The sequence below is a fragment of the Cryptomeria japonica genome, chromosome 1 (assembly GCF_030272615.1).
Source record: "Cryptomeria japonica chromosome 1, Sugi_1.0, whole genome shotgun sequence".
Lineage (NCBI taxonomy): Eukaryota > Viridiplantae > Streptophyta > Pinopsida > Cupressales > Cupressaceae > Cryptomeria > Cryptomeria japonica.
In genome coordinates this window covers 632,042,479-632,070,012 of record NC_081405.1, presented here as the reverse complement: position 1 = coordinate 632,070,012, position 27,534 = coordinate 632,042,479, and the positions used below count along the sequence as shown (strand labels likewise).

General features: G+C 37.7%; 1 protein-coding gene across 1 annotated transcript; it reads right to left on the bottom strand.

The window, feature by feature from the left end:
• On the bottom strand, positions 1-27,534 carry LOC131042487 (uncharacterized). Its single transcript, XM_057975795.2, has 4 exons — positions 26,966-27,534; positions 909-1,176; positions 630-734; positions 1-532 (listed from the first exon to the last, which is right to left on the bottom strand). Exons 1-4 carry the CDS (start codon positions 27,175-27,177, stop codon positions 422-424), a joined length of 696 nt encoding a protein of 231 aa, XP_057831778.1. The 5' UTR covers positions 27,178-27,534; the 3' UTR covers positions 1-421.

Sequence of the window (27,534 nt, the reverse complement as noted above, 5' to 3'; positions counted from 1 at the left end):
TGAACAGGAAACCATGAATAGAACACAAATGTACCTTTGTCTATACGCCAAAAAATAGTTAGTCCCTACAGATCTTGTAAAGATCAATAAGATCAAGATTCCTTTTAGCAACTTCAACCTCCATTACTACTTTTGGGAAAATGCCAACATTAGGAAGAGAGTTCATACAAAAGCAATCAGTTTGTAGTTATACAAATGCTAGTCATTTTTCTAATGGGTGTATCTGTACCCCACTGGCAGAAGATTTTTACGTCATTGAGAAGCAACACAGAAATTAGAGGCCAATATTTGAATTACTCTTCCTATACAACATAGGACCTGCTTAGGGATCTGGCCTGAAGACAGATACACAGCAATTGAAGCTAGCCCGTCAGTCATATGAATCTCAAATTGCAGAGCTGAAGCTATCCCATTAATCATATCACCGTCCAAAACACTTAGTTACTGTAGACATAAGTGTAGATGAAAGAAACCTCATGCCAGTCGATCCTCCTGGGAAGTATGAAATAACATAGTATGACAAGGCCAAGACCTGGATGAATAGAATGAAGGATTCAAATTAAATATTGCTCAGTCTACGGAAATCTCCAAATATAGTTCAAAAAGGCGAGATTTTTTTAAAGACAAACCTGTATGCCAGAAAAAGCTACAGACAATATATAGCTGTGTAGGACCATTGAAACATAAATGGTAGCTGCCATACTCCCAATGAACCCCAGAGTGAATGGAAGTCTCTGTACAATAGCATTTCCTTTTGTGTGAACAACAAACTTTGTAAACAATAATAACATCACTATTGAGTGCTAAAATAAGCTTCATGCCATTTTACAGAACTTTTCACAAGTAAAACAGCCATAAACTGATTCAAATGACTCAGAAGAGAGAAAAAAACGGTTAGGATAAATTACCTCTTTCGAAGCCATGTGAGCCAACTGATTTCTGGGACCTTTTAAAGCAAAAAAGGACCCTATAATAAATATGCAGCCAAGTGTGAAGCATATTGCAAACTTCTGTGGCATGACAACCATGATTGGAAGAAACATGGTAAAAGCAATAAAAATGAAGAAGATGCCTGTTGCCAAAAGTAGTCCAAAGTACATAATGGACTTCCCTGAAGGCATTGTGCTAGTAGCTGACTGAAGATTTCCAGGCAAATCCCGCACTCCTTTCGACATACTGTAAAATGGACACAAAGAAAAAAGAATTACAGTTATCCAACCATACAATTTTTGTCAGTCATCTAATTTTTTGGATTTGTCCTTGCAAAACCTGTCATGCACAGAGTGCAGAGAGCATGGGTAAATAATAAGTATAGCCCCAATGCCTACGAAAAAATAATGTGCAAAAGTAAGACATTCAAACAGATTTTGTCAGTGGGATGTAACAATTTCCACAAAATCTGTAACATCCCCCTTAGTTTTTCCCATAAAAAATTCCACAATTACATTCAACACAACACTTGTTATGGTTAGGAAATGAAAACCAAATGCTGCTGAAAGTAACCCTCCACTTTATGATCACCGAGAGCTCAATCTAGGAGGGTGAGAGCATACAGTGTCGAGGGGATCGTTAGATGCCAATAACTGAAAATGATTACAATCTTCGGGCGGCAAGCCAGCCCCTTCCGCTTATACAGCGGGATAATGAAAACAATGCAATCACTTGGCAGTAAACCAGCCAAGGACAAGCTAAAGAACTGAAGAATGCAATCACTCAACCGCTTGTTCAGCAGGATGACTAGAAATGAAATTACAATCAACTATACCGCTTATGCAGCGAGAGGTCAGTATTACAATATTCAAAATTGGCGGCAAAGCCAGCCTCTTCCACTTATGCAGTGGGAACAAGATGAGCAATTACAATAATAAAGCGCTGATAGTACTACTAATCAGCACTACAATGTTCATCACAAAATTCAGAATTTAAGTAATGATGCTAATCTAAGTAGGCGGCCAAGCCAGCCTCTTCCACTTAGATAGTGGGACAGCTAAAAACCAAGAAATTGTTGTTAGTACTACTAACCAGCATTACATTGAATAGAGAAGTGGAAACCAAGTGCTAATTAAGGACTTACAGTTGCATTGAACACTCCAACAACTCTAGCAACCCAATCAATCACACTTACCCAAAAATACACTCCAAACTAACAACTTTGAATTCTGAAAAAACCATCCACACACAAGAAAAGTCGCAGACCAGCAAGCTAAAAAACCACCAAATCACTCATATCTTTCTCTATACTCAACGAAAAACCCCCAAACTAGATGCAAATGAAAGATACAAAGAAGGCGATAAGGGTAGAATGGATAAACAGCAACTAACAATGCCCCAAACTCAAGACACACAACCCAAAGCACCTCTAGCATAGGACGTACCAAAGCATAAGCTCGATTTGCATAATAAAATTCAATACATCACGAAAACCAATGCAAACTTACAGGAAGAATCGCCCAAGGCAGAGAAGATGAATAAGCAAAAACCCAAAACAAACAGACACACTCACAGGGAGCTACGAGCGAAAATACGCTTCAGCCACACTAAATCAACAATCTGAAAACTCACTAACAGCACTCCAAAAATCATAACACCACAAATCTTCATCTTTGTTGAGCTTAATATGCTCCTCTGGATGAGAAACAGTCACAAGTTTAGCTAGGCGCTATCTCTCAAGCACGAAACTGAGGAACTAAGAGGTATGCATCCCTCGAAGTCAAAGTCTAACAGCACTTCGACAGCACTTTGTTATCATAACAATAATGGATACCAAAATAAGAGCCCTCCAATATGGGATTAAACAGCCACATTCCAATTTCCTTAATTTGCATTTCATTTCATTTCTCCGAAATTGCCCATTACTTGGTGGCAAATACACTTTATTAAAAATACATTGATAAGGTGTATTATGGCGTTTAAAGAATAAAGTGAATTATATCATAAAATTGTCTTATATTTCCTCCTAAGGCATCCATCTTGCCTTAACAATAATTCACTTATAAAATATTTTCCTCAACCAAAAATTGCCCACATATAATTAAGGAAATGACTTAGATATCAATATAACTTAAGCAATCCCCTTTAAATAAATCGTCCAACCTTGGTGCCTGACTTAGGAGAATTAATAAAATCTTCTGAATAAAATATGCTTTCCCCTTTCCTAAGTCGACCATCAAATAATTTAAATATTAACCTTAGAATGGAGTATTAATATTTAAATAAATCATCTTAAAATCAAAGACTAATCAAAACCAAATGAGCAGGAAACTGAAGTGCTGAAAACTGTCACGCTGAACTAGGTTGGAGCTCTGCACTGACTGCTAAAAATAGAACTGCTTGAAATGACACTTACTGAAAATAGTAAGTTCTGAAAACAACTCCAAAAAGATTGCTCTTTGAACCTTGAGCATGAGCTCAGAAAACCTAGAAAAACCCAGAAACCTTGACGGCTGTCACCAACTTACTAAAACTAGTAAGTTCTGAAAACTTCCCGGAACTGAATGCATGTCATACGCTTGCAAAGAACTCGGAAAACCCAGAAGGAATCCACAGCCTAAATTGTAGAATTTCGACTAGTCAATCATCAAACAGCTCATGCAGACCTCCACAAAAGTTGGAAACCCTAATTCTGCATTTGATTGGCCTACGGGCATCCAAGGATAGGCTAACAGTCACTGGAAAGCGTAGTGCTAAAAATGGGGACATTACAAAATCTGAAATGATGAAATATTTTTGAAGAGAGTTAAAAATTTTCCTAAACCTTCTCCCAGACAAAAAAGACCAAGGCTAAATTCCTATATGAAGTAGAACAAGACAAACCAACCAACAGAAAAATTTAAAACATGATCTCAAATGAAAAACATTTGCAGAAAAAGATTAAGCAAAATTTCCTAATTAAAGTATATGGACTCAAAGCTATTTCAAATATTAATTTGCAAGATTTCCCCTTGTGAAATGTCATTGACTTTTACAGAACACATCACTGTTATTTCTCTTTGCATGTGTCTATTTCTACAATCATACTCACACGATCATTCTTCATTAACAAGAAAACTGTAAAACAAGATACAAGGTTAGTAAGATATTACAAATAATTCAGATTGAAGCTCACAGCATTTTACCAAAAAAAATGAGAAAGGAAAGAAAGAAATTATATTAATGTCCATGAACGACCAAGAATAGGTCAAAGGGATTCAAACATAAATCAGTTACAATAGCAAAGAGCTATGTAAGGGGTGCTAGAGTCAATGCAAATACAATAAAATAAGAAAAGAAGGAAATACAAAGAAATAGACAAACAAGGGTTAGTCCAAAAAGGGTAACCCACTAGCTAGTACAACCACAAATAGAAATGTGAGAGAAGACTCTGCAAAGCAACGGAAGTAGATGAAGAACACCTAGATGGGGAACCAAAAATCTCAGGTAACAGAATTTTGGGGAGTGTTAGAGGGGCCAACAATTATCATCAATCATCGTAGAAGTACTGATGCAGAGCTTGAAAATGCTTGTCAAGAAAAGTCCATGGCTAAAGGGGACCGAGCTAGACATTCTTAGCATGCAATTGATTCTATACATCCTCTCCTAACAATTTAAGTCAAAGAACTTCTGGTGGTAGAGAAGAAAGTGGTAATGTGAGCCTACCTTTGAGATCTGTGCTATGTAGGGTCCATGATGTCGAGAATAGATAAAGCCATGACAGTTACAATGAGAGTTAAGGTTATTCATTGATATATCCCCATCTATATGTTATATCAATTGTATCCAAGGGTGCTTAATGCATCCAACATTTGTGACAAGTTGAAAGAAGTAAACAATCTAGTAGAGCTTGGACCATTGTGACAAGATCTATGCTTGAGAGTGGTGACCTTGCAAAGAAATAGGGCCAAACATAAGAAAGTAGATAGAGAAACACCATAATCTCTATATAGACAATGGTATCTCCCATGGATTTCATAGTAGTCTAGACACCAGAAAACAAAATGCTCCTTAGGCTCAACTTTTTGAAGAGAATAAAGACAACAATCCTTTTCACTCTATAAAAAAAGGTGGTTTTCCTCAAAATATAGATGATGGGAACACACTTACATGGGAGATCTAGTTAACCTAGATGTAACAGTAGTAAATGTCCGCTTTTGACAAATCAGTTCAGCACCTTCCCCAGAAGAAGTTGACAAGGAGCACAAAAAGACGATGTTGAAAGAGGAAGCATTTCCAAGGAAATGCCAATAGATTGGAAAAGCAAACACAACATGAAGAGCTAGCAACATTGATGCTTGGAGGGGCACAAAGAGGCAATCTCCTCTAAGGAACAAAGTGAAAATAAAAATACCTCCCCCCAATCGGTTCAGCACCTTCCCCAAAAGAAGTTGACAAGGAGCACAAAAAGACAATGTTGAAAGAGGAAGCATTTCCAAGGAAATGCCAATAGATTGGAAAAGCAAACACAACATGAAGAGCTAGCAACATTGATGCTTGGAGGGACACAAAGAGGCAATCTCCTCTAAGGAACAAAGTGAAAATAAAAATACCTCCCCCTAGGACAAAGCAGAACCACCCACGGATCTAAGTTCAAGCATAATTGTTTAACCTTCTCAACTTGAACCTAGTACCAAGATCCCACGTTAGGGCCCCAAACCTCAAAACCATACATCACTATTGACTTAATCATTACATTGAAGAGGACTATGGATTAATCATTGTTTTTGGCATTGTCTTTGCAAGGGATATGCATTATTCTCTATCCTTGAGCAACAATGCTTCTACATTCCACTTTCATTTGTAGAAATGATGTTCCTATGGTGGAATTTTGAAATTCAGTACAGGATGATATCAACGCCAATTATGTAGATTATAGAAATCTTCCATAAAGATTCAAAAGGCAACGTCTTTCACAAATTTCATGAAAATGAAGAGAACCGGAAATGGATTAAGACCTAAGCCTAGACCTCACAAGGATTTCCACATTTTCAGTAAAGAATTAGTGGAGCAAAAGAAAAAAGAAAAATTAGAACCAAAAACCCGATAAGTCATGAAGAGGGTTACAACACAAGAACAGTTAGTACCCTGGGCCCAATCCCACTCTAATAAACAAAACAAGACTTCTCATATTGCAAGGAAGACTAATGAGAGCCGAAATTTAGAAGGGAAAATCTTTGGTTTTTTGCAAGGAATCTTGGGAGCCAAGGCATAAGTGTCAAAGCAAAGAAGTGATGACATCAGAAAAAGAATTGAGGAAATCTATTGAAAAATCAGAAATTAAGAAGTTGGAGTACAAGGAAATTAACACACCAGAGCCACAAGCTGAAAAAAAGGCTTTAGAGATTACTATCGTTGGTTCTGAGTTTGCTGAAATTTTTAGATGAACAACTATTGATAAGGAATTTGGGAACGCTGACACTGATTGGGAATTAAAAATACTGAATTTAGAAGGCCAATGTAAATGGGAAATTGATTTCCAATCTGATAATAAGAATAATTTTTAGTTTTCCAACTGGGTTGCAAATAACCTACTTTTTGATATGGATGCAAAAAGATTTGCCCACTGAGATAATCCACTTTTTGAAATGGAGGTAGAGGCATCTCCTAGTTCAAGTTCTGCAACTTGTGATAATATCAGAGTAGTGAATGGTTCTTTATAAAAAAGTAACCCTCAAGAAAGAAGTTGCAGAGACAGAGCAATTAGCAGAGTTGGGTATGATTTAGAAGCTTTGCAGGGAAATATGGATAGTCAAGTAAAGTTGTTTGAAGACAAGAAAGAGAAGGTTGTTGACAAACCATATCAACAAGACTTAGCAACACATATGCAGTTAATGAAATACATTGCATCATTAGATATTCAAAGTATTTCTAAGATTGATGTGGGATCCTAGTATCTTCAAAAAGACTCAACCAAGTGGATAAGAAATTCTCAAGTATCCTAGTTTGCAATCACTTGGAGACAAGCAATCTTGGGAAGTGTAGACTGTAATATCCCTTCTTCGAAATTTAACCAAGATAAAATAAGTGCCCAACACATTTCCTATGGGTCTTGAGTATTTTGCACAAAGGAAATAGGATTATAATAATAAAATAAGAGGGTTCAAAAGTCACAAAAGGGGCCACTTAAGTGATACTATAAAATGAAATTATAATAAAAAAGGCCTCAAGTAAAGTTAAAATATAAAATAAGGCCTCTTATATTTAAAGTTTATTTAAAATAATTCCTCTCAAATATCAATCAAAGGTCATGAAGGAAATTTGAAGAGTTATGTCATTTGGAGGAAAATTCTATTCATAGTTGAAAAACTCAGACTTGACAATTACTTGCAGGCTCAATAATTTTTTAAACTTAGGACTGGGCAAAAAGGTCGAGGAAAAAGTTGGCAATCACTCAATAAATTTATCGAAAATTTGAGAATACATAAATTTTTTAAAATGTTCTGCAAATTCACACATATTATTGAATTTTTGTAAAACATATAATTGATTTCCATCATATGAACAAAAACTAGAGTTTAATACATATCATAGACCAAAAGAGAGTTCAACCTCTATATACATATGAACTTCAAGTTTCAATATCAATAAAAATAATAAATCATAAAATTTCATCTACGACTAAAATTCAAAAAGTCTACTGTCATTGTGTGGGTGTTGCAAAGTGGATGGGTATAGCTGCAATATCCTCAACAAAGCCTCAACAGGTGCCTCATCCATAGTACTCAAAAAACTTGCTGATACTCACAAGGGTTACTATGGAATTCTTTTTATTTTTGTTGGTGTAATTAAGGTGTTGTACCATGGTTATTCTCCACCTAGGTCCTAATTACAAGTAACTTAAGCTTACTTAGGGACCAAATAGAAGCTTTTAGGAGTATCTCCACTTTAGGTGGCATTATCATATTATCTTTTCCACTTTATGTGGTGTCTCCACCTTTAGTGCTTTTATCACACTATCATATCCACCCTATGGCGGGACGAGTTTCCGGGACAGGGACGGCAGGGGACGGCGGGACGAGTTTCCGGGACGGCAAATTTCCAATTTTGGGTATGGCGGGGGGACGGCTATATAAAATATAGGGAAAATTTAAAATATATAGTGAAATTTTAAATGTTCATATGAAAAATAGATAAAGCATGTATATATACATTATATTCATATGAAAATATGGATAAAGCAAGTATATGTACATTATAGAACCTTAACATACCACATCTGTGTTCATATCATTGTCAATACTCAATATGCATCAGAGAAACGGGACTCGCCCGGACTCGCCCAAACTCGGCGAGTCCGAGTACGAGTCATGCTCGGCGAGTCCTAGGGACTCGGACTCGGACTCGTCCGAGTCTGGGGAGTAAACTCGCCAGACTTGCCGAGTTGGCGAGTTTGGCTCAAAATCGCCAAACTCGCCGAGTCCTGAGCCCCAGACTCGGCTACTGGCTGGGTTAATAAAATGACAAAAAAAAAAACATTTTAAAAAGTTTTTTTTAAAAGTAATATGTTTTTTTGGAAGGGCGAAATTTGACATTTTGGTCTCTCCATCAGGATTATTTTATGGAATATAACATTTAAGTATAAGAAAGAAGAAAGATATAAGGAAAAGTTATATTCCATATATACTGTCAGGATGTTTGAGAGTGGTTTCGGGCCTCCAGGAGTTATATTGCAAAATCTAGTTTTTGGAGGATTCTTCAGTTTTCCAGACTTAGTCAAATTTCAGGATCAGGACATTCCAGACTTAGTCAAATTTCAGGATCAGGACATTCCAGACTTAGCCAAATTTCAGGGCATTTGAAGATCAGGATGACATTCCAGACTTTATCACTCACCAACTTGACCTAGCTTGGACCTTCAAGAATGATACTCACTCACCAAGCAAGACCCAATTAGCAACAAGAGCAAAACCAGGCCCTAAGGAAGACTCTCAAAGAGACCCTAATTCAGACTTGTACTAAGTTTTTTTGGCCTCGCGGGGCGCTGCCCCTTGACCCCACCTTGGGGGCATTGCCCCCAAACCCCCGTCGAAAAATATGGGGGAAACTGCGTCGATAGAAGTAGAGAAAATTTAACCTCCGAGTCTGACACTGATTGGATCGACCAGGTAGATATAGAGGTTGACACTGTAGCCATGGCAGAGGAGGAGCGGAGAGCACGAGCACAGACAGGAGATTCAAAGGCAGATAGTGACACAGATGTTCTTGATGTTGGTGAGCATGGCATGGTGTCACGGGGAGCGGCTATGGCAGTCGAATCATCCAGGACCTACCTTAGACGCCTTCGCAGGGGGCCGGGGTCGGAGGGTGCAGGCTCCTCTGAGCCATAGACTTGTAGTTGTATTTACCTTTGGTATTTGTATGAAACATTTGATGATGATCATATGATGACATGGATTTTTTATTCCATGAGTTTTGTAATATTGTATACATTTGACAATATTTATATATCTATGTTTGTTATTTTCTTCAGCTACAATTTGCGTTTATGCTTATGTGATTGATGTATACTTGTGTATGTAATCAAATGAGCCGAGTTTGATGATGTTATTGTGTCTTTAAGGTGTATTCAATAAAGGGTGTCTGAAACAAGTTTTAAATATTTAAAAATCTCTAAATTTCTTGAGTTTTTCACTATCCCGAGTCCAGCCGAGTCTGGAGCCGAGTCTGACGCCGAGTCCCGAGTCCGAGTCCGAGTCGGCCTTGCCGAGTCCGAGCCGAGTCCGAGTCCCGTTTCTTTGATATGCATTCATAATTGAAAATACATTGTCAATATGCCAACACTTGTTTGCATGTAGTTCATTGTTTATTTCTGGTTGAAGGATATTTTGATAGTCTTCCATTTCTATTATGACCTACAACCGCTTCTATATGCACTACAAAGTTTTGGATGTTTGTGAAATTCTATACCGAGCTGTTATTCATATTTCTGAGTGCTTTTGGCTATGATTCAAACCTGTTTATCTTTCATAATTGTGAAAAGTCCAATACTGCAGACCTACAACCACTTTTTTACGCACTACCGCGTTCTAAGTGTTTGTGAAATTTATTACCAAGTTGCTGCTCATTATTTCTAAGTGCTTTTGGAAGTGATTCAGACATGTTTACCCATCATATTAATGAAAATCCAATTTTATAGACCTATAATAAAATAAAAAAATGTTTTTTTGAGCATTGGAGTCTTTTTTTGTTTTTTAAATGTGCTGGGAAAAGGGGGATGGCTGGCCGTCCCCGGGACGGTTAGGGGACGGGGGGACGTCCCCTTTGAGAGTCACTGTCGTCCCCAAGTTTCCAGGACGTTTCCCACAAATTTTGCAATTTTGGGGTCGGCGAGGCGACGTCCCAGGGGGACGTCCCCTTTGAGAGTCACTGTCGTCCCCAAGTTTCCAGGACGTTTCCCACAAATTTTGCAATTTTGGGGACAGCGGGGGGACGTCCCCTAGCCATCCCCCGTCCCCCCTGGTACGGGGACGGGGGATTTTAACCCGGGGAAGTCCACCTATTCACACATCGCCCCATTGCAAATGGGGACCCCCACTTTTTGCTTTCTAGAGTTAGCTCTTTTAGTTTTGTTGTTGTTCGTTTTAGTGTCTTAGCCTTTGCATTGAAGAGTTTGAGTTTCTCAAAGGTCATCAAGTCAAGTGGATCTCCTGAAAGTGGAGTGGAAATCAAGTCAGTTGGGTGATTAGGGGTTATTTAGATCATTCCTAGGGTTTTGTGTACTATCTGGTCAGGCTTCAAGTTGCTAAATCAAACCTTGGATGCATGGTGTCCTCCTAGGTCCTGTCCTCTACATCAAGGTCAGAGCAAACTCGCTTTAGAAGTCTGGAATGTCATCCTGATCCTGAAATGTGACTAAGTCTGGAAATTTGAAGGATCTTCCAAAAACTAGATTTTGCATTATAACTCCTGGAGATCCGAAACCACTCTCAAACATCCTGACAATATATATGGAATATAACTTAAAGTATAAGAAAGTCCTTATATCTTTTCTCTTTCCTATACTTAAATGTTATATTCCATATATAAATCTTGACGGAAAGACTAACTTGTCAAACAACTTCCTACCTTGACCTTGTCCTCAGAGAAGTCTTAGAGTGAATTTATCATTTTCACTCTCGTACCTTGCCAAGGGTCAAGAGCGAATTTTGTCTTTATGTCCTGTCCTTAGGTCGGTCAGAGAGTGAACTACTTGTTTCAGACCTTGATCGATCAAATCAAATGATGCAATTTAATTTTGATCTTGTCCTTAGCAAGGTCAAAAGCGAATTTTCATTATAGGTCATGTCCTTCCTAAGGACGAAGAGCCAATTTTCATTATAGGTCCTGTCCTTCCTAAGGACGAAGAGCGAATTTTTATTATAGGTCCTGTCCTTCCTAAGGACGAAGAGCCGATTTTCATTATAGGTCCTTTCCTTCCTAAGGACGAAGAGCAAATTTTCATTATAGGTCCTGTCCTTCCTAAGGATGAAGAGAAAACTTTTATTATAGGTCCTATCCTTCCAAAGGACAGAGAGCGAAATTCTCAAAGTCATGTCCTTTTCAAAAGGCCTGGAGCGAATTTTTTGAAATCATGTATTAAACAAATTCCTCAAATCCAAGAGGTGAAGTCGGCCAGCATAGGAAAGACGGTTTGTTATTTTTAAGTGAATCGGCCTTATACTCAAAAGACATGACCTTTACCCTAAGCGCCTATAAAGGAGAAGTTAGAACATTCATTCCAACCATCAACTCAAACATTCTCTTCTCTTCAAATGCGAATATGGGAGCATAATTAGCGAACTTCAGCAGAATATTAGTGAATTCCATCAGCATAAGGTCGAATTTCATCATTGGAGATGCAGGTCTAATCTTTTGGAGCAGGCGAGATTCATCATTTGAGCACCAAAGAGAAGCGAATTTGCTTAGCCAGCAAGCTTATCAGCCAGCGAATTCACCTTAAGACAGCCCAGATTTGCTCTAGGACATTAAGTTTGCCTTCCACACAGCGAATTCACTGATTACTGTCAGTCCTTTGATTAGATTTAGAAAGAAATCATTAGAAAATCAAAGATTAGATCAAGTTGTATATCATGTGTGTTTGATGTGCAATTGTTCATTTTGCAAGAGGTAAGGAAAGAGATCAAATGGGCCAGGTTGAAGGAGGATTGGAAAAAGGATCTCAAGGAGAGAATTTCAGCATCAAGGTCAAGATACAAGGAAGAGGCCTTCAAGAAGTTTCATCAACATCAAGAACACCTCGAATGTATGAAGAAGTCTCAAAGTGCTACCAGGTTAAAAAACTTCAAATATTCAGTAGCTGCAAGCAATAGAACAGGATATCTTCAAGGAGAGATTATAAGATGGCAAAGGAGATATCATACAATCACTCCAAGGCAAGCAAGCAAGGATGGAAGAAGGACTTGGCTATATCAATAATTCCCATTACCACTACTTTGAGCAAGCTAGATAATGTTGAGGATCAAGAGATATCTCTTGATATCTCTTCATGATGATGAATCTATCCAGTCTACAAAGGTGCAAGTTGAAGTGGCATCCTAGATGGCATCCCAATCACCATTCACCAATCAAAAGGGTTCCACATCAACATGTCTAGATGCAATGTACCTGACTCACTAGTAATGGCACAAACTCCGAGGCACCTACCCTTGCTATCTATTGGTCATACCAATGTGTTGTAATTATCTAATTGGCCAAATTGAGTTTGTTGTAACAAACCCTAATTAGGGTTTTCATTGTAAAATCTTGGCCATTGATCTCAAATTGATCTGAGTCGTTGAATTGTATTGAGAGCACTATAAAAGGTTCAAGCTCTTCATTTGTAAAGGTTAATAGTTAATAGCTAATAGTAAGTAGAATAGAATAGCAAATAGAATAGAAGTTAGAGTAGAGTAGGAGAAGGCAAAAATTTGTTGCCTTAATTGTAAAAGACTGCATTTTCATTGAAGATATGGTGAAATATGTTGTTTCTTTGCAATGTGCATGGTTTCTTGTTGGATCTTCAAGTTTGATGGTAGATAATTAGATTAAATGGAGAAAATTGTTGAATGCACTCGTGTGGAATCCGCCTAGTCCATACCACTAGCCTCTTACTGATTGTAAGTGCGCCCTGCGTGGTCAACTGGCATTGAATGAGTTTAACTTCAAATTGTTATGCGTCTATTGTTCATGCATTAACTTGAACGGTGATCAATGTTTGATGGTAAAGATTTGGACATACCCAAAACGTTCCTTAGAAGATTGCACTGAGCTGGTGTCGAATTGTTCAGTTTGATGGTGAGACCTAGCCCAGTAGGACTCCACCTAGTCATTCATCTATCTTCTTGCATTCTAGGTCTTAGAGTAGACTTCCTGAACCCTCAATCTTTTGCTCTTTTTTTTATCTCCCAGCTAGTAGATAGGACTCAAGTTCCAGCATATCAAAGCATTCAGGCAATCGAATGTAAGTCCCCTTGTGATTCCAGCATAATCACATCAAACCAACTGTGCTTATCCACATGTAGAGACCCTACATATATGAACCTTGGAGTTATTTCCATTGATCATTAGGCAAATCTTCAGCATTCGAATAACTTTGTTCAAGAGAGGATAAGATACTTATGGTATTTTATTCTGTGTTCACATGTGCATGATAAACACATCAACACTCATGTGATTGCTTTTCCACCTTAGGTGGATGATCCACCTTTAATGGTGTTATCACACTATCACTTTTCCACTTTAGGTGGGATGATAAGTTATCACTTTTGTTTCATGTCATCAGATTAAGACATTTGCCATAATCTTATGCACTCTTATGTTCTCACCTTGGCCTATTTAACCAAGTCGTCTCCTATGTACAATCCATTCCAATTCATTCCAATTGATCCATTGTATTGCATTCTTGATAGGAATACAATTTATTCTTGTCATATTGATTCTCTCTTGTTATTGTGCTTTCCATTAGGCCTCTAGATCTTGGGTGGCTACCTTCATAGTCAAATCTTACAATTTTGAATTACATATTTACTAGTTTTTTTGAATCACAAATATTATTTTATTTTATTTTGAATCATAGAATCACAGATATTAGATTGAATCTATAAATTTGCCAAGAAACACTTAACAGATACTCACTGAAAATGAAATAAATCAGTGTAAATATATTTTTGATCATTGTGTGAAAGTTTGCCTCATATAAAGTTTCAGTCAACATATGTAAGTCTTTTTGGCAAACTGCAAAGCTTTGGCAATCAAAAATAAGAAGTAAACACAAAGTTATATTGATTTGGCGAGTTTAGCTAAAAAAATCAGAGTTATAATGAGTTTTTGCCCAAAAAATGCCATGAGTTTATGACAAAAACCAGCTGCGAGTTTAATGAAAAAATGAGTACTCACAAGTTTTTCAAGTACTCTGTGAGTTTCACATATATGATTGCATTTAGGAGGGGCCAAGCAAGGACGCATATTGATTCCACTTTGAAACTTATGAAACCAAAAACAAACAACTAGAAATAATAGAACACATGTTGGGAAGCTAGAAGGGGAACAAAAACACAGGCAGAAATATCAGGGATCAAGGGTTGGCCATACCCCCAAACACATACTACAGGTTGGGGGATTGAAGATCAAACAATGGGCATGTTGGTAAGGGCAAGTCCAAAAGTTCAACAAAAATGAGAGTGGGGGTCGAGGACAAATGGAAGGCATGACAAGATGGAGAAGTTCTAAATTTTGATAGGAAGAAGGGAAGAGTGGAGTTGGGAACAAAAGGCTTTAGGAAAGGAAAACACATAGTAGATGAAAATAGGAAAGACACAAGCACAAACCTAATATATACAGACTTAGATTCATTGGAATGGGACATGACAAGTCCGCCTTACTCAAAATTACTTGGCCTCGAGCAATTGTAGGTTCAGGTGCTCCAATATCTGTGGGCCTTCCGGTTCCCACATTGCATCCTTCGTTGAAATATCTTTCCACGGAATCAAGTATTCCTTAGTGCTTTTCTTTCTCAGCTTCCTCTCCCTTACATCCATGACTACTTAATAATCAAAACCAATTTGTTGTCCTCATCAATCAAAGGCAACTCATTTGAGTATTCTATATGTTTTCCTAGCGCCTTGTCAAGGTAAGATGCATGAAAAACATTGTGCATCTTGCTTCCCGCCAACTCCAGCTCATAGGCCACTTCGACAATCCTCCTTAAAATTTTGCAAGGCTCCTAGAAATGCAGTTTGATCTTTTCCGACCCACTTGCCTTCAAGGAAGATTGCTTGTATGGCTAGAATCTCACAAAAACCATGTCTCTAATCTCAAACATTCTCTCGATCCTTTGACAGTTTGCATACATCTTCTATTGGCTCTAAGCCTTCTAGAGATTATTCTTGAGTTACTTCAAAATGTCTTGGCTTTGTTTTATCACATCACTTGCTCCCAATACCCTACTATCTCAATGAGGCTTCAAGCTTCATACCCATACAAAGCCATGAACAATGTCATCTTGATTAAAATGTTTGTAGGGGTCAAGATTTTCCTTTGGGAGTTAAATTTCATGTATGGAGGGTGCATTAAATAGTGAGGAGCATGACAATTAACCCCATTGTTTATAACTCCTAGATTGAGTCCATAGTTTTGGAAATCACTTATAGCTTCCTAATTGCCTCTTATTTACAAATCAAAGGCTTGGCATAGAGTTGCACATAGCTTTTGTATGATAAGTACATGCTGCCAAATCACTTCAAATAGGGTTGAAGACCTCCTTGACAGCATAGATACATTCTCATTGTATTGAAATTCTATTGTGATCTCCTAAGAGCAACATGAGGATGTAAAGAAAAAGGAGGTAAAATTAGTGCCGAAGACCAAGAAAATTGCACATGAGGATGAACCAAGATGAGCTTCAAGAGGTACTTATAGAGGGAGGTGATCTAGATAAGGAAGAAAGAAACTTTCTTCAAACAACTACACAACATTATTTTAAAGAGATGGAACAAAATGACCACACCGCTACATCTTATTGCATTTGCATTGAATCCCAAATATTATGGTGTTGAGATCCTTTATGCTTTGACAAGGATTGTCAATATAGAGTTCTTAAAGTCATAACCAACGATACAAGGCAGCACTTCGTAGACCTTTCATTGATCTTGACATGTGGGAAGCAATTAGAATTGAGTTCATGGGTTTTGTACGCACCAATAAATTTAGTATTGATGCCCTTTGTGACAACTTTATGGTCGATGCTCACAATATGGCCAATCATTCACACACCTATAACCTCTTGCGATCAAATTTTTATTGCAAGTTATAGTAAAAAATCTTTTATCTTTTAAGTTTCATTTATAAATTATAACTTAAATTTTTAAATCTTATAACTCTTAAATCTCTAATTTTGTTTTAATAGGTTGCCAGCTCATTTGCATCTGAGATGAGTTGAAGCACATACTCTTTCATCTACTTCATAAAGCGCAATTGAATGCACTCAAAAAAGGCAAAGGACTTGGTGTATGTGCATTCCAATTTGTGTCTCCTTTCACACAAACAAAGTGGCTACAAGGAAGGGGGCAGAAGGAAGTGGGAAATCAAGCTAGAGCATACTCACTTGGATGCTTCCACTTCCCACCTTGCTGCAATTGATGTTGAAGACAAGCCAGCTAGTGAGCATGAGTGCCAATGCCAATGGCATTATAACTTAGGTTACTGTTTTTTACGTTGATGACATATTATTAGTTTTTTATGTTATTGCTAATGTCTTTAATATTGATTAGTTTCTTCTTATTGTTTTTTATTTTGATGACATGTTAATCAATAATAGTAAGGAAATGATCAAGGTTCTTAAATTTTAGCTTTTATTACAATTTGATATAAAGGATTCAAGGGTTGTCAAGTTTACCTTAGGGTTGGAAATTAAATCAAATGGAGTGAACAAAAAGCTATAGTCAAATGAGAGTATACATATTGACTCTATTTGGAAGGATTCAAGGTGCATGACCATATACTACTGAATGCTCCTATTCCTCTAGAAATAAAATTATCATTGGAAGAGTCCTAAGCCATCAAATGCGATTGAGCACCCTATCCATGTTTCATATGCAAATGTTGTTGGTAGTATGATGTATGCAATGGCCTGCATTAGACCAAATATTGCCCAAGCAATGGGAATCTTGAGCAAATATATGCCCAACTCAAGAAAAGAGCATTTAATGACAATTAAGAGGGTCTTCAAATATCTTCATGGAACTTACCATTTTATTTCCTACCAAGAAGTATTTGATTTGAGTAGGACAATGGATATATAGGACTTCGTTGATGTAGATTAGGTAGCTGAAATTGATAGTAAGAGATCTGCCAATGGCTGCGTTTAATCGATTCAATGGTGAAGTATGTTGGATGAGCTAGAGATAGATCGTGTTGCTCTTTCAATTAAAGAAATTAAATAAATGGCAATTACTTAGGCCTGTAAGGAGACAATATGGCTTTAGAGGTTGTGTTCAGATGTTGGCCTAAGATAGGACACAACAAAGATTGATTATGAATTATGATGGTCATAGTGCTATCAGTTTGGCCAAGAATCATATCATACTTTTCATCTATAGACAAAGCATGTTGATGTTCCATACCATTGTGTTCATGAAATGGTGGAGGATAAGAGGGTAATGATAAAAAGGTGGATATTTTAGTAAATGCTGAAAATTCATTGATGAAGACAATAAGCATTGGGAAATACCATTGCTGCAGATTGGTTATGTGCATCTCTATTCCTAGCAGTTAGACCGATCTAAATATACTATTCTCTTGTGTTCTTTTGCAATAAATACAACAAATGGGAATGTGTTAGGACTAGGTGTGTCGTACACCTTGCAATCCTTGAATTATTTTGATAAGTGTAATATGTTGTATTTGGAAAAATCATGGAATAGAGTGCCACCTTGCAAGGAAGCTTAAGATTCCTTGTATCACACATTTGGCCACTTGGAAGATGTGCTATGACAATTGTAAGAGATCATTGATATTATAAGTTACAAGTAGAGTAGGTGGACAATCTTTAACTGGCTAAATATAGCCATATGTAAGGGTGTGTAAAAGCATCTTGTAAGAACAATTAGTGCTCCCAAATGGAGCACATGGGTTGACTAGTAGATTACCTTGTTTGTAGGAGCCATTATTTCACTGGGAGTAACATTTCATGTGTTAAGAGTGCATTGAATAAGTGAGGCACATGGGTCTAACTGGGTCAATTTGACCCATGGTTTGTAACTCACGGATTCAACCCCCATGGTTTCGGAAACTAGTTGCCTCTTGCTAATAAATCCAAGGTTTGGGAAGAGTTCCATATGGTTTTTGTATGACAAGTAAATGATACTAGAATTGCTCTATAGACAAAGTTGAAGATCTCCTTGATAGTGCAAATACATTCTCATTGGATTGTAATTCTTTTACTGTTATGTGCTATTATTTATTGGGTTTTTTTCTTAAAAGGGTTTCCTAGGGTTTATCTTGTGTTATGTGTTGATTTTTGGTTGAAATTTGTATCAATTATACAACTTACTTGTATTGTTCCTCTCCTTTAGATTAGCTTGTTTCCTTTCAATATCATCTAGCTTTCCCAAATCTATCTTTTGGGCAATATTAAAATTGAGACAAGCCTTTAGTTTAATTTAGAATGGCATCATTCTAGCAATCATATATGTTGTTTTATTTTAGTTAGGATTCCTAATGTGCTCCATAAAGTGAATTAGGTCAAATGGAAAAACTATTGTTTAAATGAAATGTTGTAAATATTTGCAATTATGATCTAATGGATCCAAACCCCAACAACATGCATGTTTCTTGTGTGTATACTCGGTGAATAGATCTTTGTTCCATGGAGTTTTGAGGACTAGGGGTGAGGGCACCATGGATCCAAATTTGTGGATGTGGGGGAAGGCAGCTGGTGGTGCAGGTTTCAAGGCAGAGCCTTCAATAGGATTGAATGGTATAGTCCCACGAGGCAATAACCCTAGCAAGGTTGAGGACAAAGACCACCAAGACCAAATTAAGGCCTTCAAGACCACATGGACCTTCATGGTACATGCCATTTTTCATAATTTTATTATATGCTTTCTTTGGCACCAAATCGTCATTATTTCTGACCAAATCTTTGGTTTTCAGAGAAATAACAATGAAGCTGGGGAATCTGAGTGATCTAAATGATGAGGACTGCACAGTTGAAGACATGGATATCATCAGTTTTGAATCTTTTTTATTACTTTTGATCTCTTTTTTTAGAAATTTCTTACGCAGTCAGCAGAAATAAAAAACTGTAACAGCTAAGCGAGCATGCATCCAATCATCAGTAAACAAAAACAGCAGCACCTGTTTTATATTTAATAATCTATTCGAAATCCTGCAATACTATGTAAATATTTCGTCTTCCAAGGTAAACAGTTACTACATGCCATCACATTGTTTATTCAAAGCTTTGACATAAATCAAAATCATTACCATGACAGCGAGAATTTTTTTTAAAAATAAAAAATTGACTTCTATGCTGCCCAGGATGTGGGAAACTTCCTAGAGCCTCCAAGGTAGTCAAGGGATTTCTCAAAGTCTGTAGGCCATCCCAGGGACATTGGGGCATCCCATGAATGTCCCCGATAGTGGGGCATCAAAGGCAGATGCCCCACTTGTACACAGCATTCCAAAAATGTCCCCACTCTGGTGATGGTGTGGCAAGGATGGCAGGGGAATGTTTGTCCCCATCCCTGCATCGCAAGGATGTTTGAATTTCGGATATGTAGCATTTAGAGGGGTACATGCATTCCTGTGGATCTATAGAGAAGATGGCCTCTTAATATCAGCCAAAACTTTTTTTGAGCACAATAACAGTTAAACCTGTCCATAAAAAGACCTCATAGAGAAAATTTGCTTCAACAGACATTTCTCCATAATCAAAAGTCCAATAGGAAAGGGGTAAGAAACAAATTAATTTAAAGTTCCCCAATGAGAAGGCAACAGCAGAAGTAATAATAAATGGGAAAGCATCGAGCTATGTTGGAAAAAGCTTTGTGGCTTTAGTCTGATCAAAAGATAGCTGCCATGTTAATGCATAGAGAGCTCTACCTAGACCTATTTCTAATTCGTTTAAGTGTTCTTTGAATATTTTGCATTGATGGTAAACAAAGCTTTGATGTCATCGTGGAAATTGAAGATGTAACATAAAAAAGAAAAAAAATCAATAATGTGAAGAAGCAGAGACAAATAATTGCTATTTAGATAATTGCTGCATTACTAAGAAATAGAATTTAAATGCATTTGCATATGAAATCTTTGAATCATCACCAGGAACCTGCCTTGCTTACCTGTGACTTTCTAATATTCTGAAGGGTGTTGCAAATGAATATTAACTACACAATAGCCAATTGCTTTCAGAAAAAAAAAAAATCCTTTCCGGTACCTCCAACAAAGTTTCTGGGTAATCAATCCCCTTTCCAGTCATCAATCTTCAGTAGTTTATTGTTACCGTAAGCATTATTTTCTACCTTACTAGTGTATGCAAAACAATACAGATGTTTATTACTACCTGATTTATGCATCATATAGATTGATAACCTATGAAAATCATTGAAGAGATTGTGAAAGGGATTCATCAGCTGTATTCAGAAATGCTCTGGTTCATATGAAGCTTACACGGAATTGCTTGTCATTTCTTATCATTTTCTCTAATGGGGAGTGCATTAATGGGCATGATCATTACCAAAGGAAATGGATCTAATAGTAAATGCAAAAGTTTGAAGGAGAAAATGATGAGGACCAGTTACAGTTTCATTGCAGTGTTTAGGCAATAGTAGTGGCAATTGAGAATTTTCAGAGCATAAATCTAGAAACATCTATGTTCTATCTATTTTTCTTTACCTGTGAAAAGAATCTTAAATAGGGAATTTACCAAGAATTTCCAACAATGAGTGTGTGTGTGTGTGAGTGAGTGAGTGAATGAGTGAGTGCGTGGAAAAGAGAGAGATTTGCTTTAAAAAATTACAGATCCAGACCAGACGTTCAAGTTGCTAAAGCTAACCATTGGGACAGATAGTCCAACCAGCCATCCAAGTACACATAAAAGGAAGCCAAAAAGTGTCCTACATTTGCTTTTGGGTGTCTGTGCGTGCGTGGAAGCCATAAAGCATCCCAAGTTTGTTTTTGGATGTCTCTTTGTGTGTAGAAGCCACAAGTACCCCCATTTTTTACTTTTGAATGTGTGTGACAGTGTGTGTATGTGTATCCACAAAGTGTTCTATGTGTGCGTGTGAAAGCCACAAAGTGTTCCATGTGGGTGTGTGTGTGTGTGTTGGAACTTGGAAGCCACAAAGTGTCCCACGTTTGCTTTTGGATGTCTGTGTGTGCACATCTGCTTTTGGATGTCTATGTGCCAATGCGTGTGTGTGCATGCGTGCGCACATGTGTGGATGTGTATCTCTCTCTCTTTGTGTGTGTAAGCCATTAAAACTTATTGTTGTCATTTTGTGACACCCTTGGTCCATCAATGAGAACCGATCAGAGATATGTTCCATGGAGCCCCAATTGATCAAGGACAAAACCAATGGAATGTGATATCCCTACCTCACCACATGATGTAAGCCTTTTAAACACAAATAATGATAGAATCAATTATTAAATGATGTAATAGTGTTAATACACTAGAGAGGAAATAATACTAATAAATTATTAGAAAAGAGTTAATTAATTATATTTATATTCAATTGATTTAATATAATTAATATGTTTAAATTATGTTAATAGTTAATAATATCTAATAATCACTAGAAATCTCTTTATATTTAATAATTAATAGTTAATGTATTTTTATTAAATATACTTACCTTGCAATAAGTAAACATGTTTATACAATTATGTGGACCCCCCCACCCCGCGGGAAGTGGTGGGACGGGAAGCCGCAGCCCAGGCTGCAACTACCATCACACCCCTCCCCTCGGAAGGGAAGTGGTGTGACGGTAGTCGCAGCCTAGGCTGCGACCCGTCACATCCCTTCCCACGGAAGGGTGCCCGTGGAGGGACACGATCACTCCCCTCCAAGGGTATTAAACCCAGACAAATCCGCAGGGATCAGGGGGGAAAAAAAGGTAAGGGAGACAGGGCGGAAAGGTGACTGCGGCACGGCAGATTGGAGACCAAATTGCGGGTGCAGACAGGTAAGAGGTCACAGAATGTATGTATAAATATAGGTAATAATATTTAATATATATATATTAATGAACATAATAAATAGTTTAATATATATATATATTAATAAATATAAGTAATGAACATTCTGAATACATATGTTAATGAAAGGTTCTTAGATGTTAAAGAATGTGTATGAACATAAGTAGTAAATACATATCAGGAATAGTAGGAATATATGTTAAGAAATAAATGTGAATATTGGTTAATGAACATTTTTATGAATATATGTAGTGAATACATGTTAAATCAGGAATATGTACATGTGGGTTATGGAATAGGAAAATAGTAATAAAATGCAAAAATGTATTATAAATGTAATCACATGTTGGAGGCTATAGAGAGGAAACTCCCTTAATCTAAGGGAGGGATTATGATAATCCCTAGGGCAGTATATATACTGAACATCTATATGCATATGTATGGCTTGGTTGACTAAGTTCAACCAGGAAGAGACGGATCTGGCCGGTCCCCTCTGAGGACTTGGATGATGAGATGCATCACCCAAGGCAAGGAATGGACATAGGGTCTTCCTTGGATGGCTTGGGTGTAAGAAATTACACCCAAGACAAGAATCGAATTAACCTTCGATTTCCTGGATGGCTTGGATGTAAGAAATTACATTCAAGACAGGAGGCGAATTCACCTTCTTGACCCCGGAATCTCGGAACCCCCAATTTCCAAGCTTTTCCCTTCTTGACCTCGGAATCCCAGAACCCCCAAGTTCCAAGCTTTTCCCTTCTTGATCCCAAAATCCCGAAACCCCCAAGTTTCCAAGCTTTTCCCTTCTTGACCCTAAAATCTTGGAACCCCAAAGTTCCAAGCTTTTCCCTTCTTGAACCCGAAATCCCAGAACCCCCAGGTTCCAAGCTTTTCCCTTCTTGACCCTGGAATCCTGGAACCCACAGGTTCCACGTCTTTCCCTTCTTAACTCCGAAACCCCGGAATCCCGAAACCCCCAGGTTCCAAGTTTTTCCCTTCTTGACCCCGAAATCTTGGAACTTCCCTTCTTGACCTCGGAATCTCGGAACCCTAGGTTCCAAGCTTTTCCCTTCTTGACCCAATTCTGGAACCCCCAAGTTTCAAGCCTTTTCCTCATGACCTCAGAATCCCGGAACCCCTAGGTTCCGAGCCTTTTCCTCATAACCACAAAATCCTGGAATCCCCAAGTTCCAAGCTTTTCCTTTCTTGACCCCGGAATCCTAGAACCCCTAGGTTACCGACTCTTCTCCCCTTACGATAGGATCCGACGTCCGACTTCTGACACTTCTGGATGACGTGATCAACACTCAAGGCTCTTAATGCTCGACCAACCCCTGCGACATGTCTACTTTCATTCATGGAGCTACAGGGACACATTTAATGTTTTTTGCAGGATTGCCATCAAGTGGAGTCCAGGGTCATGCTTATTTATGGTTACTTGATGGCCTTCATGTCAGGCCCGCACGCTCTAACTTTGGAGTGTCAAGCAATCCACCTTCTAAAGTACTTTTTTCTTGGGATTGCTTTTTCAGGGTATGGCCAGTTTGCTTGCATACACACCATGTCAGTTATGTGCACCTCTCTACCTTCCCTAACTAACATTCTTCTACGCACGCCAGGGTCAAGACTTCCTCTCTTTGACCTTTGGTCTCTCCTTTGCGACCAGTTTGTTATATATAGGCTATTAAGCCTCATTGTAAAGGGTTCTCTCCCTACTGGCTTGAGCTACTCTTTTCTCTTTCACTTCTCTTGAAGATTTGTATTATTTTTTGCATTTCTGCAACTATAAGTTTGGCCATTGGCCTAAGAACGAATTGAAATAATCATTCTTGCCTCTCTTCAACTTATGCATGTTGTGTATGTTTCCTTACCTTCAATGTTTTGTGGTTTTTCTTTCACATATATGTTGTGTTAACTTGTTTCTGGGTGGCTTGTGGGAAATCTTCTCCCCTTTGACATTCAGCAAATTCTAACCTCCATACATGCGTTTGGGGCCCTTCATGCAACTGAAGTTTGTGCATCTCTAGGGTATTTCAATTGATTATTTGTGTCATCTCAAGGTGGGGAGAGGAACATCTCTTATCTTGGTGCATCACCTCCTTTCATTTTAGCATTTTCTTCTTCCCTTTTCCTCTGCGAGCTGTTAGGATAGGTTTGGAAGTAGAATTTGGACTGTCGAGTTGGTTCAACACCTGCACTTGGATTGAGAAGGAAGCCAACCTTCTCCGGAGATTCAACCCTTTTGCGCAAGGTCCCACACTTCGGGGTTTTTTCCATGTTTCACAAGGTTGCTCAGTGTTGATTTTAAGGTAGTGTTCGTTAACCACAAGCAAACATCAGATTTGTTGCCTTCCCAACCATAGACGATAAACTCTATTGTCACCCCTGAGCACACTACATAAATTTCTCACCATCAATTGATCTACTTGTACATGAATTCGATCTGCCTGATTATGATCGAACTTGTTGTCTTATCTTTTGTTCCAAAGAGGGAAGACCACGTCCATATATATCCGTCGAAAGGACATATCCAAGAGTCAGCTCTCATCAAGGAGGCACGACCTTCATGAAGCATCGCATGCCTTCAAATGAGGAGTAGCGGACTTTAACCAAAAGTCGGCCCCTTTGAAACAAATCCGATAAGTCAAACTCGATAATGTATGTTTAATCATTAAACCTAATAAAGCATATGTGACTTAATAAAGATATTAAAGGATTAATATAAGTTGATAGATTCATCAAATGTGTAAGGCCAATAGGCCATTCACACATTTGATCTTGTTGAGTTGGCCTATAGGATTTCTACCGATGCTATATCATCAACACTCAGTTGATAGCTCAGCAAGGGTGAAAACTTTTGTGACAACACTTACAGACCTGGAGCAGAAGTTCAAGTTGCCGAACTTAATCACTAGGAGAGATAGCACAACTTAAAATCCAAGTACACACAGGAGGAACCCACAAAGCGTCCAGCCTTTTCTCTTGGATAATTAAACTTTGTTCATTTCCTACTATTCGTTATTTTTACTATTGGTCTCTATACCTATAGATTATCCTAGGCGTTTTGGCAATGGAAATAGGGATAAGTACTATTTGTCTTTAATCATGAGCAACACAATTGTTGCTGGTATTTTTTTATCACGGCAATACTATGAACATGAATTTTAGTATCATTGTGATATATAATGATTCTCTGCAAATAACATTTTTCAGGCGAATGCTAGAAATTGCAGTGCAACCATTAGTTTTTTTTCTAACTAACCATCTGTTGCCTTGTTTTCCACTCTTTCATTTTTAAGTCACTTTTCACACATTGGTCACAAAAGACGACCATTAATAGAATAGACGAAAATCCAGACATGTTTTTCATCAATTGTAAAAATAGGACCTTTCAAAATAAAGCATCCAATATTTCCATAATGATCTTGGTATAATGGTATGTATTGTTTTTCACATTTTCCCAGATTTATATTAATCTGTAAATTTTGCTATTACAAATAAATAAATAATTGCTCTTTTCTTATCATGCACCTGAGAGAGTGTAAACAAAACCGAGGCCAAATTGATCTGTGAAAAGGCTGAAATGTAAATAAGTGCTTCATGAAAGCCCAGTTTCGAGATAAGTGCTTTTACGATTTTGGAATTCACTGGGCTGTATAATTTCTTGTGTTTTGGGGCTTTTAACATTCACTGGGGTGGGTGATTCCTAGTTGTTTTGGGTTTTCACCATTCAATGGTTGCGTTGGTTTCTTATGAGCATTTTCCATTCCCAGGGCTGGGGTGATTGCATCTTAATGCAAAACCGAGATCACCTGGTGCTCATGGACTGGCATACACCAAGGTTTTGAATTTGGTCGACGTAATAATAACCGCATTTCAGCTCTCAGTCTCATTAGTTTAAAATCAGAAACCAAATGTTCTGCTTTCATCAAAACCTTGAAGGTCCAAAGGCTTGTTATGTACAAAGTAAGGGGATGAATTCGTAAGAAAGTGAGATGTGCTCAAATCCTCACACCACAATAAGGTTGCCCATAACTTAACAGAATGCAACGGAGATTGTGGGGTATTTAATATGGCATTCAAGGTATAACCTTAGTTTAACGTCAACTCTTAGTAAAGAAAACCATATTATCATCCCCACGCCACAATAAGGGCACCCCAGTCACCGTATAGGATCTTAAGAAATAAAAAAGGCCTAAAGCTTTGACTGCACTGGATATTCCACCAATGTTTCAGGCTCTAAAAAAATTCCAAGTTGTTGTGTTTTAATGGTAATGGGGAAAACTCCTCAGATCATGACCCATGTTCAAATCCCCTCCACTGCAATAAGGCAGCCCATAAATAACAACCATGTGGTTAGCTTATAGTTTAATTATAGGGTGACCTGAGTTTACATATCTTATAAATATAGCATCAACTTACCACACATCAAAGATTCAAATGTGATACAAGACCTTACAAACGATTTACCAAGATAAGATATAAACAAAAATAATTTAATAAAAAGAAAATGCTCTGTTGTTCAACACTAACAACGTTTTTCGGAAAAAAAAAAATTGAGCATTAGTTGCTTTTATCTATTAATCCTCTTTCGAGGATTAAGTGAGAATTCAATAACACTGCATATAAGGTGATCGATAACTTCGCTCATGATTTAATAAGATCAAAGAATATAAAACTAAATTTTAATTTAAAAAACAAAAAAAATAATTCTTTTTCACTCCTCCCCGAGGTTTTATTGAGAATTCCACAACAGTTAAAATCAAACAAAGAGTTAAAACTGTGGGTAATAGGCGGAGAGTGCAGCAGTACTCACACGTTGAAGGTGCCCATGAAACTGTCATTTGCAGTTTTGATTAAAGGAGCAAACGATGTGGAAACCCCAGCCTCCAGATCTGCAGAAGTCCCTGAATCCCCCGCATCCTTGGAGGCCGCATAAGCATTCCAATCTGCCAGCAGAGATGGAGATTTCTGCTGTTCTGTACTGCTGGGTCCTCCCATAAACCAAGCCTGTGCTGTCTTCTGCATCTTTTCGAACTAACCAGATCAATAGAATTCAAGTTTTTCTTTATCACACGATCTATTTGAAAACTTTTAAGGCGAAAATTGTTTGCTTGAGTGCCCACTGATGCAACACAGTGAACATATAAACTTATGCTTCAATGTGATTCCGAATGTCTGCAGTTTATTCTCCTTAATTTTCATACAAAGAAAAATGTTTAGCATAAAACTATAAAAGTAAACTGCTAATAGAGAGAACCGACGAAATCGATTGTAGAGTTTCGTTGCCTGGTTTCGAACCCCACGTTCATGCCAATGGTAAAATTCCAATTTTAAAGCCCAAAATTGTAGGGGTTTTTTTTATTTCTTTGATGATTCATTTTG

Excerpts from the sequence above, each read along its gene's own strand:
- LOC131042487 (XM_057975795.2), bottom strand. The coding sequence starts at position 27,177 with ATGCAGAAGACAGCACAGGCTTGGTTTATGGGAGGACCCAGCAGTACA. Across the intron at positions 1,177-26,965 it reads TTCATGGGCACCTTCAACGT|TATGTCGAAAGGAGTGCGGG; the intron begins GTGAGTACTGCT and ends TCCATTTTACAG. Across the intron at positions 735-908 it reads CTCACATGGCTTCGAAAGAG|AGACTTCCATTCACTCTGGG; the intron begins GTAATTTATCCT and ends GCTATTGTACAG.